Here is a 15,851-nt window from a genome sequence, read left to right on the forward strand (position 1 = left end):
AGGAATCAAAATTTACACTCGAGTGGAAACACAGCATTCACTTCTTCAATCTTGCTATACACCAGGTGGTTGATAAATGTGTATATATTAATATGTGTATATATATGTATATAGAAAAATGGAGAAAGAGTAAGCAAAAAAACATGATCAAGTATTTTTCCTCTGAGGGAAAAGGCATTCTCTTCATTAATGGTTGTCATCTCACTTATTTCTGAACCTGGAGGATACTGTGGTGAAACCTAAATCACAAAGAGATTGGAGTTCCCTAGACCTTAGTGTTCTCTGACAAAAAATACACAGTTATGAAACAGACAATAACATGAATTTCCTGGAATTCCGTTTCTCTTGGCCATTTACCTTTTCCTGTCTTAAACTGTTTTACAACACACCATGGCACTAAAAACTGTGTTAAAACTGCAGCACCACAGAATAGCTGAGGTCAGGAGGAACTTCTTGAGATAACCAACACCATGGCTCACGCAGGGCCACCTATAGCAGGCTGCCCAGGAACATGTGCAAGCAGCTTTTGAATACCTCCATCGTGGACTCACTCTGACTACCTTCTTGTTACAAGTGTTTCCTTATGTTCAGATGGAATTTCAGATTTTTCAGTTTTTGTCCATTGCTTCTTGGCCTGTCATTGGGCACTACTGAGAAGTGTCTGGATCCTTCATCTCCTCCCTCCAACCATCAGATGTTTGTACACTTTGATGAGGTCCCTCCCTAAGCCTCCTCTTCTCCAGGCTGAACAGTCCCAGCTCTCTCACCGTTTCTTCACAGGAGAGATGCTCCAGTCTCTTCATCATCTTTCTGGCCATTTGCTGGACTCTCTCCAGTAGCTCCATGTCTTTCTTGTACTGGGGAGCCCAGAACTGGGCACAGTATCAATTCATACTGTACAGAAACTTGTTTTTAACCTACTAAAACAAACTGACAAACCTGATGACAATTTGATCAATGAAGCTTTACTTCTGCTGAGTCTTTCCAGCAGATGACCAGCCACAAGTAAAACTCCTTCTCATCTCTGGTCTGCAAGGTATACCTTTTTGTGTACCACTCAAGCCCGCCTAGAGAAGTAGCATAGCAAACATACTGTCATATCCCACCTGCATGCCTGTGTGCTAGTAAATCAATTAATCTCAACTGAACCATATCACAAGTCTCACCTGAAATACTATTCATATCACAGAGTATTTACACTATTTTATCTGCTTCAAGGAAGCAGAACTGAATCCATTTTTATCTAAGTTCTCTCTTTTTTTTTTTTTTCCTTTCAGGGAATGCATACCTTAAAATAACCATGTGCATTATTCCTCTGTCCTAGCCAAAATGTTGTACCCAAAGGTAAGTCCATGAAGGGCTTCTCCACAACTCTTTCATAAATTCTGAAAAAAAAAAAAAAAAGAAAATGTCCCAAGTTATCATTTCATTTACTGAAAGTTAGAATATTCCAGAAGTGACAACTTACAAAACAACACTCGTTACTTACTTATTGCAGTCCACATGTAAAATCAAGTGAGAAGCACTGATTGCTAAGGAAAGCCTGTGCCACTTATCATCTGCCAGGATGTACGGGAATACTTCTGTGTGGGAGCGATGACTGCCTGAGCGATAATGCAACCTGATTTCATTTCGATGACCACTGCTTTCCAGTTCCAGGTACCTGTACCATAAATGCATCATTGTGAACCATTCTTAGCAGCACATTAACATTTTACATCACATAACTTCTCAGTATCATGCAGAAACTATTTAAAAGAGGGAGAAAGACAGAGAAGAGATAGAAAGATGAAAGGAGACATTTTACGGGTTTGCACTGAATCCTCCTCAATAATACATAAGAGCAGGTTCTATCTTTCATGTAAGTAGAAAGATGCCAAGCTAAATATTTTTTCTTCTAGCAATGCTACTTTACATAGCATGACCTGATTGGAAATATAATTATCCTATTCTGAATAACTGCATTATATCCTGAAAGCACGGTAAGGATACCCTGAAGACATGAATACACAAAAAACAACACCAAGTTCTGTGATAGGACATTATTAGCCATTACCAACCAGAGAAGTAAGCAAGAACTGAGACAGGACACTGCTTTGTTTGCTTTTGGATACATCGTTAACATCTCTTCATTCTTCATAATGAAATTTCTCAAAAGAAATTCAGTGTTAAGAAGTGCTAACTTTTAAAAATGAATATATGCACAGACATTGTTAAATATGTATGTATTTGTGTTGTGTATGCATGTATATGTGTGTAAGTAAATGTATGCACAGAGTTAAAAAAAACAGCATTGCGTTTCCCCAAAGTGTCTCATATGCCAGATTTGCAGATTGTGAACACTTGCTTTGCTGCTGAGACTGCTGCAGATCTATTTAAAGAGCACTATATAAGCAAACTCTCTATGTAGTCAGGCCTATTTCTTATACATTGGACCTCTTGTGGGAACAAGTTTGACAAATCATTTTTAAATACTAACTTTCTCATTTTACAGTCCTCCCCTAACATACTTTTAAAACAAGAGGAAAAAAGAAAAACAGCAACGAAGATTCTCTAATGCGTATATGCAACCAATAGCTAAAGAATAACAAAAATAAACATATGTAGTAAGATTCAGAAAAAGAAGGAGAATGGGCAATTAATTTTTGCATATTTTTGCCACTACTTCTGCAGACAGGCATGGCAATGATTTCTTAATATGTGTGTGCATGTGGATTACAGCATTGTTTCTTTTAACTGGCCATCCATATTAAAGAACAGATGAGATAATTTTAGTTTTCAAAAGAGGATATGAGGAGACCAAATCAAAACCATCTTGTATAATCATCATCCCTAGGAGGAGGTTGGGCTCACTGCACATCTCTCCTTCCTTCAGGATGTTTCCCAGTGAAATATGCCTAGCAACAGCACAAAACTGGCAAAGGGTAATTTTAACTTCACCCCCAATATTAACATAGCAGTTAACTAAAGTCAGCAGTAAATTTTATAATCTACAAACATTTACCTCATGGCACCCCAAAAAATTTGTACTGACAAGAAGTATAAGCTAATTGAAAGTCTGGATGGAAAAAAAATGGGCAATAGTGGCAGAGCATCAGTCAACTTAATAACCTCCTTCATGACTCAAGCTTCAAGGATAACAAAAAGGTCAATCTCAACCTAACAAAGAAGGGGAACATTATGGAACTGGACTCCTCCAGGCAATTTTAAATGTCTCCACCCAGCTGGAGATATAATTTGGAAACAAAAAAGGCATGAATATGCTGAAACGTTATCTCCTGGTACAGCCAACAGCTAACTCCTACTCTCTTCTAAGTCAATAGCTAAGTGATCCCAGCATGCAGAAGTGCAGGCAGGAAGGTAACAAAGCAGAGATACATTCTGTACAAAAGGTGTTAAATGGATATTTGTGTTGTCCCTTACACAGACAAGATGATGAGATCCCTGAGAAGGAAACACAAATTTCCCAATGAAACAGACATTGCTGTAAAATTTCAGGAATTGAGAAAGAATTGCTGAGTGATGATGTTGACCTCCTATGCTAATGCAACAGCAAGGAAAACTTCATATACAAAGCTGTGCAAAAATTCTGTGATCAACTCATTGTTTTGAGATCCACAGGCAATCTCCTTTGTTCTTCCATTTGGTAAACTGTAACAAATACCTCTACCTTATGAAGGCTTGATGATAGTTAGATAATATGTGCATCAACATTAAAAAGAAAATAATAGCCATTAGGAGAATTATAATTTATGGTTACTAATAATCTGTAGAAGCAGCAGGAAAACACAATTAGAAAAGCAAATGCAATGACAGCCAAAACAATATTCCCTTCAGCTTGACTAACATCATGACACAGAAACACAGGGAACTGAATGTTAATCATTTTCCCTTCACTATTTTATTTAATTATTTATTTTGCAAAATATTGTGCTTGATATTCCACTTTTCTGTATTTGTTTAACTGCTGGGTCTTAAATAGATCTGGCTCCGTTTAGCAGACTTCACAGCATAGAATGCAGCCTAGTTTCCTAAAGGACTTACTTCCCAAGGAAACAATAACCGCATCATACTGCAGGCTTTTCCTAAGAACCTCATTACGGAAGAGATTTAGGGGAACCCCATCAGCTGAATTACTGGTTCTTTGCCTACACCAGCCCAGCCCACTTATCTTAGGGGGAGCATCAGCCAAAAACTTCACCATACTAATGTCGCTTCTGCTTCTCCCAATAGCTCCAAGGTGTCCTTCCACATTGGGAAAGGCAAACAGCTCTTTGAGTAAAAAAAATAAACCGCAGTGATAAACACCATACAGCAGGAGAACCTGCTTCTCCCTTCACTACTGCCCACAATCTCTGTGGTTGTTTGATCAATACCAGCCTATTTAATGTTAACCCCCCCAAAACCACACACACTTCAGGTCAAATGGATTTAATTTAGCAGGGGGATGATACGTGCTTAGGGTTACTATGTCTGACATACAAAGAAGAAAATGCTAACCTGAAAAAGGTTGTTACAACTCTGCACATCGCTCTGTGCATGCACAATCATTTCAAAGGCACCAGCCAGGAACACAGTAAGACCAGCCAGTCTGTGTGGAAACCTGCCAGACAGCAATCCCTTATGTACCAACTAAGGTTGAGCCTATTTTCATAAGAGGAAGAAATTTGTCTCAAATACCCCAGAGAAAGCTGATAAAGAAAACAGTGATGCTTTCTTGGCTGCCCTGCACTGATCTGTCATAACTGCTGCGTGCAGATCCCAACACCACAGTTCGTGAGTAGATCACTTTGAGCACAGAGATGCCCCAACCCTCCCCGGTGAAGGGCATGTGGTCTGCAGGAGACTGCATGGGTTGTACTCTTCAAACTGTAGCCCAGAAGCACCAGGGCAGGCTGAGGAAGTACAAGTCAGACTGTGCAGCCAAAACCTGGAGACTTAGGATGTGAAACAACAGGATGTATGGGGTACGTAGTAGCAATCCTTGAGAAGAGGGAGGAATGTCCCTTCCAGCTGATGGGCAATGTTGGTAGCTCCAGGTCTTTGATGGCTCACTCCCCTATTTGGCATCCTGGCTCACACAGCACATACACACTGCAGCTGCCCACTCTTACTCCAGGCAATTAATAAAAAACAACTTCAGTTCAGAGCATCTAGACAAATATTTTAGAAGCTAAAGGCTATCGTTGTCTGTTGTTTATGAATTTATTACAGGTATTATGGGATATTTTGTTGTGGGTTTTTATTTTTTGTGTGTTTTTTGGTTTGGTTTGTGTTTGTTTGTTTTTTTTTTTAACAACTTTTAATTTTCACAGTTACGAATATAGTCATTTTTCATGACTTAGATCTTTGATACAAAAGTTCTGGTTCATCAGTTATGTATAATTACGTAAACAAACAAAAGATCCTACTCAGTAGATCCAATCCATTGCAAACTACGGTTAAAACAGCATTAAGTAATGCCACTGGCTGTAGATTATGAAGTTGTAAAAGCAATCCATGAACAGCCACCTCATTCAGCAATGCATTATTTGTTATTTTCCATGGTGTGGTAACTGGGCATTTAGGAGCATGCAACACATTTTTCTATTTGGAAGTTAATACTTCCAAGTGCTCTAAAATATTAACTAGGAGTTTTTACTGCTTGATGCATCCCTTAGAACAATACCACACCAAAATATCCTCAGATGAACTGTAAATACCAAGTGTCACCCACACTAGAGCTGTAAAACATACTCCCCATCTCTCACTTATATTACTGTTTGGCATTACTGTTTTTGCCTTATCCCTATCTAGAGCTCTACCTAGTCATGAGACAAAACTGGCAGTTTAGCCAAATAACAATAAGTAAAAAAACTGGTCTTCGCTTTTTCTGGATAATTTTGCAGCACTTAATGCAAATGAACAGCAAGCAGGAAAGACGCCAATGTAGTTTCTGTACCTTTTATTTGCTGAATACATTTTAGCAGCTGGACAAGAATTTTCTGTTTTCTGTTATTTTTATTCAAAAAAAAAAAAATGATCCATTAAAACCAAATATTTTGTTACAAATGTTTTAGTAGAAAGGCTTGTGGGGTCCAGGATTAAATCCGCGTTACAAGAGAGAGCTAATCTCAGGCTCTCTGGAAAATTTCCTGAAATGCTCTACAGTGCCACAGTTATGACATATTTGAAAGCAGAGATCCCAAGTGAAGACAGGCCCAGATCAGAAGAGGTTATTTCCCATGTCCAAATGGAGCACACAAACAGCTGGACAGTAAAACCAGTCTCCCAGGTTGACCTGGTAAGGCTATTTCATTCCATACATCAGCCAAAAAGAATAAGTCAGGTACAACAACCTAACCTTAGTAAATTGATCTCAAGCTCTACAGTTATACTAATAAATAGACCCAGCAAAGCCTGTTCCTTGGCCCTGAAGACAAATATTAACAGTGGTGCTCTAACACAGTACTCATCCTTATGGGCACTCTCCTATTTTTTGCTTGAAATAGTGTGTTTTTTTTTTTCTATTTTGTCATTTGGGAATAGTCCCTGGCCAATACTGTTCCACAAAACATGCCCTGGCACTGTCTTTAAAAGTGATAATTGCAGAAGACAAAAGCATGCCAAGTAGGATGCCAACAGTTACACAGAATGGACAATATCAGGCCAGTGCTCCAGCAGCCAGTGCTGGGTGCTGCACTAGGGTCATAACAACCCCATGCCCTGGGGGTATAGGTCCTGGGTACTACATTGTTGTGCTGGATAGCTACAGGGGACAGCTGGGTAGCAGGGAGATGCATTCCTCAAATGTAGGGGAGACCAAGCCCCATGCTGGGATTTGCATTGAAGAACACCCTCTACATTGGGAGGTTACATGTGAAATCAGACAGGAGACCAAAGACTGGAAGATCAGAGACAGCATTCACACACTCTCATCTGCACAAACACTCCTGGCTACTGACAGCACTTCTCTGGACAGAATGAAGTCACAGCACAAGGTAGCAGCTAGAAGAGTGAGTTTCAGTGTCATGATGTGAAGGAGGAGAAGGCTGGGAAATAAATGCAGGTGAGGCTGCTCAAGCCCTTTTTTTCACCCCTGCTGCCTCAGTGCCTGTACCTACCTAAATACATGTCAACGAGATCTTGTTTCTATCAGCACACTGCAGTGCCTTATCTGACTTCAGTGGGGCTGCTGTGATATGGAAGCCTTTGCTGGCTTTGAAGGTAAGAACTTGTCTCTCATCTGAGAGGTATTTCTGCCCACTCCCGAATGCCAAACTCATGCCCCTAAAGAAGGGAAACAAAATCTTGCCTTCACCACTTAAAAGGTCTGCATAGCTTTTGCTCGGATTAGTGCTATGATCCAAGAAGTCATCACAGGGGCAAAATATCATGGACTCTCTAATGTCGATGACAAGCCAGTGTGCCTTGGGAGGGTCCCGGCAGCACTTGCAGAACTAAGCAGAAGCTAGAAGCAGGGGCCTGAGGTCACAGCGAGCTCCCCAAAGGACTGAGAGGAGCTATTCTACCAGAAACTGCTGGCTTGGCATCACAAAAATTAAGAGCTGGTGTTACAGCACATGGTCTGTGCTGTCAGAGTTTGAGTTGTGAATATGAATCAAAGCAAATGCCAAAATAGGAACTACTTTTTAAAACAGAATTCTTGGCTTTGAGTAATTGCTCTTATTCCTCCCATCTACCTCAATTACCCCACTTATCAATATACTACTTCCCATACTGTTTTCACTATCACATATTAATGTTAACCTTGCCTTTCTGAAGCTTCTTTTCCTAACAGAAACCAAGAAGGGAAGAAACTCTCTCAGATCAAAATGGAACAAATCATCCCTCTCACTCCCTTTCTCCATGGACAGTGAGTAGACTGTGAAAACAATAAACAAATTTCCAATACATACTACTAAAAGCAAAAGCCAGTTTCAACCTAACTCCTCCCCTTTCCTACACTGACAGAATACAAATTTCTTTGTTATTTATTTGTTAATAGAAATTCTTTCAAACAACAGCAAAAGAATGATGATATCTGTCAAAACTCACATTTCAACTGTTTCAGTGGTGTTTTCAGTGTCATAGGCAGAGACAAATCTTTTGTCTCTTGTTCAAGTAGATGTGTCACTAATCTGAATTCAAACTACTGGATTCAGGCTCATATGAATGAGCCTGAACTTTGCAATAAGTTCTCACCAAATTAGACTGGATTTGTTGGCACTGTAATGATTTACATCAGCAGACAGGCTGACCTCACTTGATGTGATAAAAGTTACAGGAAGATGTGTTTTAAGTGTTCATTCACTACTTAGAAGAATTCACAAGCTAATCACTACTTTTCCACTTTTCCCTCTTTTTTTTTTTTTTTCCTGACAGAAAGTATAAGCTGTACTGAAGACAAAAAATATATATATATATATATATATATATATAATAGTGACAAGGCATCAATCAATTCAGTAACATCCCTTGTAACCAGCACTTAAAGAAACAGGCCTTTCCCAGTTTTGTACGGAAATTAAAACTCAGTATAACACAAAACAACTGCTTTACAGATATTTCCATCCAGCCATCCACTCAAGGATAGAAGTTAATCTCCCAAACAAAAAGAAATATGGAATCTATCTCTTTGGGGTAGAGAAAAGAATCTGGCCAAACTCTCACTAGCAACATAAGGAATCTCTTATCTCTCAGAATCTTCTTGAGTACTATAATATAGAATGAACAAAAGAAATACCTTCTTCTGACACCTTTGATGAGACATGAAAACTTCATCAAAAGAAAAGAAGACTGACACTAGAGGAGTTTCACATCACTAGAAGAAGTCAATTCAAAAGACATTGATTGTTATTAACAGATTTGAAAGGGTTTGCAATTATTATCAGAATAGTAAGAAACAGCAACTAAGATTTACTACCAAAAAAAAAAAATATTACAACCTTTCATGCTTCCAGCAAAAAACTAGTATTTCAGCACAGAATTTAAAAAGCAGAAATAAAATAGTACTTCTTTTGGTGCAAGGAATAGCCACATACAGCTTTAATGTTTGAAACTGAATCTCATGTTACTTAATGTTTATTCTGCAAGTTATTGATGGGGAAGAACAAAGCACCCCTAAACAAAACCAATGTAGATCTACAGTATTGGTTTAAGTGGTGAACATTGAAAGTTTTACTCAGTGTAATGTGTTTACAGCATTATTTTTTTTCTGATGTCAGAAAGAGACTTAATACTGTGATCCAGAAATACAGACACTCATATATCAAAGGCAGGGAACATACAGTTCCAGAACTATTCTAGTAAGATGGTCAAATGATGCAGCAAAATTCATGTATCAGGAGTTCACCTCTGGCAACCTATCTCGTAAATCCATAACAGAGAGAAATTGTCACAGATAATTGTCACAATAAGGTACTGAAAGAGGTCTAACACTACTGTACAGTGTAGCACATTTGATGGCAGATAATCACTAGACACCAATAGGTGTGAAAATAAATGCTATATAAGGCAGAAATCAAATAAAATAGTAGAGAAATACAATTAAGTTTAGGAAATGCCTGTCCACAATATTCTACCAATTTTGGTGCTTTGTTTCAGGTTACAAAAACATTAACTGAAGGAAATAATGGTTAAACTCCAATCCAATGATTTAATCCTTTAGGGGCCCTAATATGCAGTACCTCCAGAGATTTGGATATAACATCAGTTGTGTAAAGGCATCTAACCATGAAGGGAGGAAAAAGCCTTATTACATTGCTCCACTGTTGCCAATTAAATGAAAATATATGATGGAATAGAGAGGTCTAACATATATTAAAGCCCTGTCACAGATTAAAGTTATCTCTCTGTTGATTCTTTCATCAAGAAGAAGCTGAGATGAATTCAGAAGTGAAGTGAGGAGGCTCATAGAGCTTAAACTGAAGGCTGAAAGCAAGCACACAGCAATCAGTGTTTAACAGTACTTCCACTCAGACTTCAGGCATCACTTCATTAACAGCTTTCAAAATATTTACCCTGTTATTGGTAAGTACAATCCATTTACGCAGGGCACTCTATGTATTCAAGGTGATCTTCTCAAGTCAAGTGAACATTCATAACTTCTATTTTTCAGATATATGTCATACACAAATGTGCCCAGAAATATGTCTTTAGCTGCCTGAAACTCAGCTGAACAATCACAGATGTGCAATTTGATACATTGGGTTTAAGTGACAAGGTTTTGGGAGTGAGGGACTCTAGGGGTAGCCTCTGTGAGAGGAATCCAGAAGCTGCCCCATGTTCTATAAGGGCCCTGATGCTGGCCAGAGCCAAGCCAATAAGTGATGTTGTTTGTGCCTCTGTGAGAGCAGATTTAAGAAAGATTAAAAAAAAAAAAAAATGCTGTGAAACAGCAGCTGGGAGAGCCAAGAGTGAGAACCAGCCCTGCAGCCTCACAGGTCAGTGCAGCAGGAGGGCAGGAGGTGCTCCAGGCACGCAGCAGCAGTTCCCCTGCAGCCTGTGGAGAGGCCCCTGGTGGAGCAGGCTGTCCCCCTGCAGCCCATGGGTCCCACATGGAGCAGATCTCCACGCTGCAGCCCATGGAGGAGCCCTTTTCATTGTACTTTCTCCCCCTTTGAGGAGAAGGAGTGAGAGAACAATTATGGTGGAGCTCAGCTGCCCAGCTGGGTAAAACCACCACATTTGGATTCACTGACACCATACAAATTTTCTTGAAACTTTAATTTCCAAGCTGCACCCAAAACATACCACCACCTGAACCCTTTACTTGCTGTGAACAGTGCGGAGAAAAAGCTATCTTTGTGGAAGAACATGAGCAAATTAAAAATTAAAAATTAATAGTTGAGATAAAGTTTCAGATTCTTTCACTCTGAGAACAGTTTAGAAAGATTTGAATACATTGAATATTAGAGAGAACATAATGATAATAAAAGCAGAAAGACAGTCTTGATATTCAACTAGGAAATTAAAAAATAAGAGCACTTAATAAAGTAGAACAAGATGACTGTGTCTGTATAAAATCCTTTAGAGAACTGCTGTTTGTGGTGGCAGCAACAGTCCAGCCCCACCCAAACACCCAAGCCTTGCCCAATTTATATAGAGAACTCCTGCATCTATCTGATACCCCAGAGACAGCATTTACCACATGAAGTTAGAGGGAAAGCTTCAAGAGGGTGATCCTATCAACTTCTTGAGACTTAAAGTCTTAAGTATCTGAGTGACCATAACTCAGTGGAAGTACTCATTTTTTACGTTCTTCAAAAGGGGACCAGCGAAAAGGAACCAAAACCAATAGAGAACTAGGCAAAACATACTGAATCAGGTAAATTATTTCAGGTGTGTTACTTTAAAGAACATTATGAAATCTAAAAAGTAACTTTAATTTGCAACTGTAATTTGTCCTCAATTACTGTAAATTAGCATATGTGTACTGAAGTGCCTAGACCCATGCAAACAGAGGATGAGTTTTTATTCTGTTTTCAAAAGCATGTAAAATATTTCCCAAGCCACTGAATATTAAATGGACATACTTTATTCCAAGTTTTAAGCAAATATTTTTTTTCTTTTACCCTAGAAATTAGAACTAACAGGTGTTATGAAACCTGTGTAAAAAAAAAAAAAAAAAACATAAGAAAACCTACTTGTGTGATGACTGATTATATCCATCAGTTATTGTTGTCTCCAGCCTTTCTCACCACAATTCCCTCTTGGCAGAAAAGCAAGAGCTAGCACTGACTCTTGTAAATTAAGAATATAGCCAGGTATGACTGTCCCATAACGCAGCAGTTCAATACCAGCACAACTTTTTTTTGACTTCAGAGGAACTACACAAGACTAAAGCTGATGCAATGGAGTGGAGTAGCAGTTTTGTGTTGCTATTTCTCCTTCCAACATGGTAACGTAATGACTGTTGTGACAGAGAAAGCTCACAAAAAGTTGTATAAAAATTAAAGCTTTGGTACAGACAAGTCCCTCATCAGAAATGGGCAATATCTGAGATGGAAATCTGGCACTGAAGAAACAGTTAGCTGATGTAAAGCATATAAGTGCTTTCTTTCAACTCCTACATTCCCCTATCTTCATTGTCATTCATCATAAAATAAAATGAAAGCCTTAAGAGATACTGCAAGGGACTGCAAGATGATAGACTAATTCCAGTATTATCAACGCCAAACTAAGCCAACCGCCAGATCAGTACAATTAAATGAAGCAAACACTATTATGACACACAGACAATACATATTCTGTACATCCTTTAGATGTAGGATACAGACCAGATTGGAAAGTGTTTATTAAAAGCTTAAGGGCACAAGGGCACAATAGCCACAAGTTCTTTCTGGTCATACTCTCATTGAGACTAATATTACATCTGCTGGAGGCAAATGTTTTCCCTGATTGCAATAGGCATTAAACTAGGCCTAGCATTTTTTAAAAGAGATTCAAGTTTCTTTTTCACTGGATTACCTGATATTCTCCCAAAGAAAGTGATGAAATATTCACATGTAGATTTTTTATTTATCTACTTCACCCAAAGTTGGTCTGATGAGTGATTCTACTGGCCTAAGTAATCTAGAAGGCTTTTATCCAAAGGCTTATAAGGAGACCCCAAAACAAACAAAGCATACATCCTTGTATACCTTCTGTGCACACGCACTAGGTATCACTTAAGATGCAACAAGATGGAGAAGCTTCACTGGCTACAGTGGTGACAGGAGATATTTTTTTTTTCAGCAAGGCATGAACTAATATCATAACTTTTCATGATGATGTAACAACATTAGAATCAGGGTACTAAATGTTTCCATAGTTAAGAGCAAAAAGGCCTCAAAAATGCCTAGCAATACATATGCAGTTAAAATAATCTACACATAGTGCAGACCTTATTTCAGCCAGAAACCTTGAAAAACACAAACTTTTTGCCTTTCATTGCGCTTAGACATTTGAAGTCCTGAGATGGAAATAAACAGAAGGAAAAGACAGAAACATAACAGCAAAACCTGAAAGTATTGAAGGGTTGAGAGAAATTTCATGAAAAAGTATGTTGTCAATATATCATAAAAAGATCTAATCACCCATCCCTAAAAATATGCCAGTATAAAATAATTAGATTTTCAGAGTCCTGCTTGTTAGCCTTTTATAACCATATTTTATACGGGCATAAGCAGATGACATGGTTGAACAAGATGCAAATCAGATAAGAAGCATTATGTTTTGTGGCCATATGACCTACATGTCAGCACAGCTTTAACCTTTACTTTTCTTTGCTATGGATAGATAGAAGCAATTTAGTGTGTTCTTACTCCCATAAGACCAGTGGTGGATCTATTTGTCCACTCTTACTCACTTAAAGGACTAATTTTCTCAAACAATACCTCAAATTCTTCTTCAACCCCTTGATAAAAGTTCATTGCACATTTTTTGTACCTTACTATCACAATCTTTGTGTTTGTGAAGTAGCACAGTTTTCTCCCAGTTGGCCACCCTCCAAGTGAACGTCAAGTTTGGCTCGGTTATACACTACACATTTTTTCAATCTTCTCTTTCTTCATGCCATTCCTGAGGGCAGGAAAATTTCATAGCAATCGTTGCTTCCTTTCCGACAGGTCGTGGTTATTCTCTTTCCCCAACTCTGAGAGCTTCACATCTCTTTGCCCACCTCTGCAGCTCCTTTAGGAGGAGCAGGGCAGCTTGCCTGCAGTCACTGAGGACTGGCCTTTGTCTGTCCCAAAACGCAGACCAAAAATCTCTCATCCAGTACACTGTGAACTGAAATCTTCCCTTGTTGCACTTGAGATCTGGTTTAGCACCATAAGCAATTTCTCACTACTCCTGGAGCACCCTAAAGAAGAAGGATGGCAGTAACAAAGTCCCCTTTTGTTGATATGATAGAATGAAATCTGAGTGGTGGAACATGTACACTGTCTTTTACCCCTGTCCAGGCACACAGTTTGGAGCCCATAAACTACAACAAATAAAAAGCAAGAATTTTCCTTACAGCAACATGCATTTTCTGGGTGGCAATCTGAATCCATAACTCATCAACAACACTGAGTACCAGTCACAGCTAAAAGTCACTTGCTTCCTCTCAGAAGAACAATTGTTACTCACTTTTCCAAATTCATCTAGAGTTTCACATGGGAGAAATCATTTCCCACCTCTGTGGCTATTTTGACACATAAAAGTTTCATCTCTCATTTTGGAATTTCAACTTTAGTTGTGTTGGTCCTTTCAGCAGCACAACCAACCCACGCTCTTCCTATAAATGTAGAAACAAGCTTAGTTAGGGCACAGCTGGCCCTGCAGACTGGCTTCCTAATTTGTGCCAGAATAAACTTGTCCATCTGGGAAGATTTCCACCTATGGTGGTACGATCTGAATTAGAAACTCAATATTCACAGCTGCCCAGTTCTGCCCATTGCACACTGCTCGCTCTTGCAGATGACACATAGGTAACAATTAATAGAGAAGCCACTTGGCATTTTGATATAACATCAAAAACATCATGCAGGAGGTATTCAAACAGCCCCTTGCAATATTAAAGATGTTTTTATAAGCTTGGCATAATGACCCTTAGGAGTATTTTCCTTTTTATTTCTACCACTCCCTCCTCCCTTTTTTTTTAAACAGGTGATTTGCAGAAAATGGGGCCTCTGGGAAATAGAATACAATTGGACCACCTTCCAGCACTAAATAATTGATGTCACACCTGCTAATGAAAACTTGCACACTTTTGTAAAAGCAACAGGTATTTTGCTTTGCTTGAACATCCATCTTTACCTTATATTTTTTCTACATTACAGTGAGACTGATAAGAAAGAATTAGTGGGATTATACACAGAAAAAAAAAAAAAAGAAAAAGAACTGTGAACCTAAAGCAGATGTCTGTTGTTGGTACTGATGACTGCTTAGAAAGCACACATTTTAAAACTCCTTTTTACTCTGTCACAGAATCATAGGGAGGTTATTTTTATTAGCCATTACTCAGACAGAAATATAAAGAATATCTTATTCCTCTAGCAGTTGTTATCCTCTCAAAGAAACAATCCTCAAATGCTCAGTGTCATTTACTTTAGTTATTTAAGGCTGACAGCGTTCTGAGTTAAGTGCTCTGCCATTCGTTGTAGGTGTAAGCCTATAACTGGAGGATCTTTTTCTCTACCCACAGTGTTAAAAACTAACTGGTGAAGAAGCAAATGTATAAGGGCAGGCTCTGCAAATCAGTGTGGCTCTACAGATGTGACAGCTTCACACCAACTGTAAGAACCAGATACTCAGCTGTGACCAGCAAGAGAGAAATGGCTTTTCATGCCCTTAGTGGCAAGAGACATTTGAAGAGTGACAGCTGCTTCACTCTCCCTTGGCAGATTTGGACTTGTGAATTTTTATGCATCCTCACAATATGCTTACCCATACACCATATATACTTGCAGATGACCCGTTACACAATATTCCCATAATTTATGTTCAATTTTTGACTGCATGAATACATATACTTTCATCAGCTTGCATACAGCAAGTGGTACTTACCTGTGATCTAAATGATGAATAGAGAGAATAACCCCTGAATTTAAATGGGCTTGTTTTAAGGTCACCAGGATTGTGAATTCATATTTATTTCTCAACTTCTGAAAAAATATTTCAGCTGTTTCTGGAGATGCCTTTACACTTCTTGAAGTATCTAAAAGAAAATATAGAAAAACACTCAGTATGAAATATTACATTACTTTACAAACTCAAATGAAAGAGTTTACAAAATAACAAACTACATCTGAGTAGCACAATGAAGAGAGAGGCAAAAACACAGATAAGAGTTTAAAACACTAGCTGTTACATGAAGTGAGAGCCATTGCAACAAAAGAAACTCG

The 15,851-nt window shown here is 38.6% G+C and overlaps 1 protein-coding gene across 1 annotated transcript in view; it reads right to left on the reverse strand.

The window, feature by feature from the left end:
* NELL2 (neural EGFL like 2) overlaps positions 1-15,851 on the reverse strand; it is a 148,833-nt gene that overhangs the window by 111,046 nt on the left and 21,936 nt on the right. Inside the window, exons 3-5 of the mRNA XM_038166632.2 lie at positions 15,514-15,664; positions 1,490-1,663; positions 1,289-1,385 (exon numbers count right to left, since the gene is read on the reverse strand). Of these exons, the coding sequence (XP_038022560.2) occupies positions 1,289-1,385; positions 1,490-1,663; positions 15,514-15,664 (422 nt within the window). The remainder of the gene's footprint in view (positions 1-1,288; positions 1,386-1,489; positions 1,664-15,513; positions 15,665-15,851) is intronic.

Source organism: Anas platyrhynchos, chromosome 1 (genome assembly GCF_047663525.1).
Source record: "Anas platyrhynchos isolate ZD024472 breed Pekin duck chromosome 1, IASCAAS_PekinDuck_T2T, whole genome shotgun sequence".
Lineage (NCBI taxonomy): Eukaryota > Metazoa > Chordata > Aves > Anseriformes > Anatidae > Anas > Anas platyrhynchos.